At 35.8% G+C, this 5094-nt stretch overlaps 1 protein-coding gene across 1 annotated transcript; it reads right to left on the reverse strand.

The window, feature by feature from the left end:
• Positions 1-523: 523 nt before the first annotated feature.
• Positions 524-5094, reverse strand: LOC139852354 (bifunctional protein FolD 4, chloroplastic-like). Its single transcript, XM_071841634.1, has 5 exons — positions 4768-5094; positions 3368-3690; positions 2543-2779; positions 1931-2098; positions 524-935 (listed from the first exon to the last, which is right to left on the reverse strand). Exons 1-5 carry the CDS (start codon positions 4982-4984, stop codon positions 765-767), a joined length of 1116 nt encoding a protein of 371 aa, XP_071697735.1. The 5' UTR covers positions 4985-5094; the 3' UTR covers positions 524-764.

A 5094-nucleotide genomic window follows, 5' to 3' on the forward strand; every position in this document is an offset into this window, starting at 1 on the left:
CGATGTCTTTTCATACATGTTTAGCTACCAGGCAAGTAATGAAAATGTGAAATTCCATTGCTTGATTCGTTACAAATTGGACATCTCGTGAATGAGAATCCAATCCACGTTTGTCAAGTTCAACCCTCTTATTTTGGACTCATCAAGATGAAATATTTACCATTATAGGATGCAAGTATTACATCTTAGTATCTTACCTTACGCTTTTGTATAAAAACGACAACTTTTATGGCTTAATATTATGAAAAAAAATCAGTTTAAAAATCTCTTAAGCTTGAATATGAGTGCATTTTTTTCGTCTCAAAGGGGTCATACAAATATAAATACATAGGAAACCAACAGGAAAATGTCCAAAAGTGTAAACTTGATGCGTACAAACTTCTATACCGTTCTACTTTTATACTAAGATTGTTGTAGTTCTAAATTTTCAGATCGTACAGATTATTTATAAAGTAGCAAAAGTTGGAAAGAAAAATGTTTACGAGTCAACTCAATCCAACACGTACTAAATATTACGATTGGCATTCGCATAGTAAGGTTTACTACTTGCATAACAGAAAAACAACACTTCCAATGCAAATTTGAACTATTTGAACCGCAAATCTATCAAACATTTAAGCTGAAACAAAACGAGATTACATCTTTCTCTCTTTATCTCTCATTGTCCTCTCGAAAGGGAAAACATTTCTCAAGGCAAACAGGGAACATAATTCAAAACATACCATTAATTTGTCTTCGGTTAGAATGACATAGTTCAAAAATAATTACCTGAAGTCATGGATCCGTTTGGCAGATAAAAGAGTGTTTGAGAGTAGCATCGCAATCGTCATTGGGCCCACTCCGCCAGGAACTGGAGTGATTGCTGAAGCTACCTCGCTAGCCTCCTCATAACAAATGTCCCCCACCAACCGATATCCTCTAGGGCTTTCGGGATCCTGGTAGCACAAAAACATCATAGTTGTTAAAACACCGTTGTATAGGAAGCAATTTTAATTCATTTGCTTGCAATTATGATGCATAACTTTACACACGGTTGAAGAAGACGCGAGACAAAGGCGATTCGGTCAAGACCTTGACGGGTCGATTCAGTCGAGACGGGGTCGAGACGGACGTTCATCAACACTGACTTATAAATATATTAAATATAAAGTCAAACTTGACCGACTTTCCCCGACCTTGACCGACTTTTGACCGTTGCCCGGCTTTTCAAACGATTTTCTTCGAATGGGACGGGCTAGTCACCAAACCGCCGCATTGACTGCCGCAATCACCGTTAGCAACCACGAATTGACAGGAAACAATAAGTTGAAAATCATCCAAAATGTATTGTTTATGCATGTTATTTGAAATAAATATTATGTCACTTTTAAGATCATATGTAGCACACTACTTATTTACAGAATATAGTTAGTTCAGGTAAAATAGTTAATCAGTGTAGTTACCCAACTCGCCCATTATGCCATCTCCAACCAAGTGATTCATGAAGCGAACTATATGGATCCTATCAGTGACTTATAAATCCAAACTTAAACCGACTTTTGATGGATGATCATTATCACTCAGCTTCACAAGCTTACCCTTTTATACTAACTTATCACAAATGCACGAGTAAGTTGGTATTTTAGAAAAGTCAATAACGTAACTACATCAGATTTTGATTTTGTACATATATTAGCAACCAAGTCAACAAAAAAATCCAGCACTCGAAGCTTATGAGTTTTGTCATCGGAGCATTTAAATATACAAACTGAGAACAAAAACTTCCCCAATGAAAAAAAATGCTGCAATTAAACATTACTACGTATTAGGCATATTACAGATTGCATGCACATCTATATGGTAATTAACCCATTATAACACTATTGAAGTTGCTCAAATGCTTAAGCAAGAAAGGTGTACAAAAAACAAAGAAAGTATTCGTTGTACTAACCTCAACTGGATTAATCCCTACATCAATTAACACTGCACCAGGTTTCACCCAGCTACCCCTCACCATATTTGGTTGCCCTACAGCTGAAATGATGATGTCAGCTTGTCTCGTGATCTCTTCCGGATTCTTTGTTCTCGAGTGCACTATGCTGACGGTAGCATCTTCCCTCTACAGAAATAAAAAAATAATAATAAAACTTTTATCGTACTTATTTGTTCAAACTAGAATAGGACAATTTCAACTCATTTACTTATGAACAAATCAACACTAGCTATGAATTATCATTTACGGGTAAACTCACTGAAGTAGCTTGAATAGAAACGGGTCAAAACTCACCCAACGTCCATTTTTAGTGCAAAAAACTACCGAATCATTGTAATAAAGCATATGTATACTTACTAAAAAGATATAATATGTTTAATCATACCGATAAGATAATTCGACCAGAAGTTCTTAAACTCAATCTGACCCAGCCCATTTTGACCAGAAAAATAACCCCATATTGACTCAAATACCATATTACCCAGCCCATCTGACCCGCCCATTATGTCACCTACAGTTTAGATAGTTAAACAAAGGTGAAACTGCAGAACGTAAACAGTATGATCATACTTGAAGTAAGAGAGCAGCAGGCATTCCAACAATGTTGCTCCTGCCAATCACTACTGCTCGCTTTCCTTTAATGGGAATACCGTATCGATGCAACAGCTCGATGCATCCTTTTGGTGTGCACGGAACAAACAACGGTTCTCTCCCTCTCATCGCTAATCGACCAATATTCAAAGGGTGAAATCCATCTACATCTTTCTCGATACAAACAGCATTCAACACGTTCTGCTCATTCATATGCTGATACAGAACCACAATAAAACATATCAATCTACAACTAAGACTTGATCATGACTACATCCAAGGTTGAAAGAGACGCAAGACGAGTCGGTGAGGACCTTGAAAGCTTGAGTCGTGGGTCGAGACATACATCGACCAACGTTGACTTTTAAATGTAAATATATTAAACAAAAAATGTTTAAAGAATAAATGACTTACAAATAAGATGATACGGTGTTAGTTTAAATACTATATAGGTTTTTAATAATGTTATATTATAATTATAGTGTATTTATTAATTTATTTTTAAGGGATACTATGTAAGTCGTCGTTTTTCCAAGCTAATTTCAAATGGGCTTGGGATTTTCATTTACACTAGAACAAGGCCAGACAAAAAGGTCAACTTTTGATCGACGTTGACCGACTTTGACTCGACTTTGACTCGACTTTTGATCGCTACACGACTAATTAAACATTTTCTTCGAATCAGGATGGGCTAGTCACCAAACAGCCGCATGGGCCACCGCAACCGCCGTTTGAAACCATGACTACATCATTTTACTTTACTAATAAACAAACAAAAAATTAATAACAAATTCAGAAACTTACAGAAGGCAGAGGTAACTGAACGAGTATTCCGTGAACAGAAGGATCATCATTAAACTTCGAAATGTGATCAAGAACTTCTTCTTCAGTGGAATCTTCAGCCAAACGCACCTCGTAAGAATTAATCCCCACTGTATCACACGCTTTCTTTTTATTACGTACATACGTTGCGGAATCCTTCCTATCACCAACAAGAATAACCGCTAAACCTGGTACAATCCCAATCTCATTCTTCATTCTAGAAATCTCAACTGCAACTTCCTCTCTTATATCTTTTGCAACACGCTTTCCGTCAATAACCTTTGCAGACGTCACACTATTTACTTCTACAACGACAAAATCAATTATTTGTTAAGCTTATACATTAAAATTCAACTAATTTTCAAAACAATCAACAACAGTAAACAGGATTGAAGTGTTCTTTAATATACCTACTTCGTTCAAAAATATATTGTTTGTATCCTACTTTAAAACTTCCTAGTGCTTGTATTCAATTTTAAACTATTGTTATTCTACTTACTTGTAAGCAAGGTTGTAAAATTCGTACAACGGAAGCTTGGCTTGAGTGGTATGGTGGTGAGATTCAACTTGGGGTACTGCCAACTCAGGTTCGATTCTCACTCCATGCAGGGAGTTTCCAATCTTTGATGGTACTGCCAACATCAATGCTATTTGGGAAGGTCTCTAGGGTTTTTCCCCAACCTTCAATGGTACTGCCAACATCGTCGCGAATTGGGTTTCCTCCTAACGCGTGTGTGGGTGACAAATGAGAGCATTCGATGTCGATATTGTTGTTCTGAAAAAAAAGGTTGCAAATTTCGTTCTTCGAAGATTAATCGGTCGAGAGTTTGGAATGAGTAATCGGCCATTTGGGGATTAGTCGAGGATTAATCGGTTTGTATTATATAATACTGAATTTCAAAAATTATATGTGGTAAACATAGAAGAAAACCATAAACATAAACTTTAACATAATTGTCTAAAATTGTTCATTTTGTTAAAAACTCTTAACATTCTAGTTTAAATTCATGTTAAAATGTTGACAAATTTTGACTTTGACCGACTTTGATTATCAAACTCGATTTTGACGCATCAATCGACGTTGACCGATTGATTACCTGGATTTTGGAAAATCAAAACGGACTGCTCTTAAAAATGAGTAATCGAGGATTAACCAGGGAGTAATCGGGTTTTTTACAATAGTGCGTGTAAGACTGTTGCATCGGTTTTCTATGAAGATGTTACCTTGTACATACAATGCAATAACATAAAGTTTAATGCATGCAACAGCAAGTTTAAAATTTTAAAGTAGGATACATACTAGATACTACAGATATTGAATAAACTTAGGTATAACTATAATTAAAAATTAAATAAAGAAATAAAAAAAAATAGAAAGTTACCAGTGGTTGATGATGAAGAGCGAGTGATGATAGTATTGGGGAAATTAGGGTTTGATATGTGAATTTGAAGGGGAATTGATGGTCGATGAAAATGAGAAACGTTGTTCGGAGATTTAGTGGCAGTGAAGTGAAGAAGGCGAGCTGTTGTTGATGATGATGATGATGATGATGAACAATTGGTGAAATACATGGTTGCAGATGTATGTAATGACGCCATTTTATTATGTAATTTACAGATTGATTGGAGTTTGAAACCTATAATTGGATCTGCAAGAAATTTGAGTTAGGGTTTAAGGGTTTTGTTTGTATGAGAATTTTACACTAGCT

This window comes from Rutidosis leptorrhynchoides, chromosome 6, assembly GCF_046630445.1.
Source record: "Rutidosis leptorrhynchoides isolate AG116_Rl617_1_P2 chromosome 6, CSIRO_AGI_Rlap_v1, whole genome shotgun sequence".
Lineage (NCBI taxonomy): Eukaryota > Viridiplantae > Streptophyta > Magnoliopsida > Asterales > Asteraceae > Rutidosis > Rutidosis leptorrhynchoides.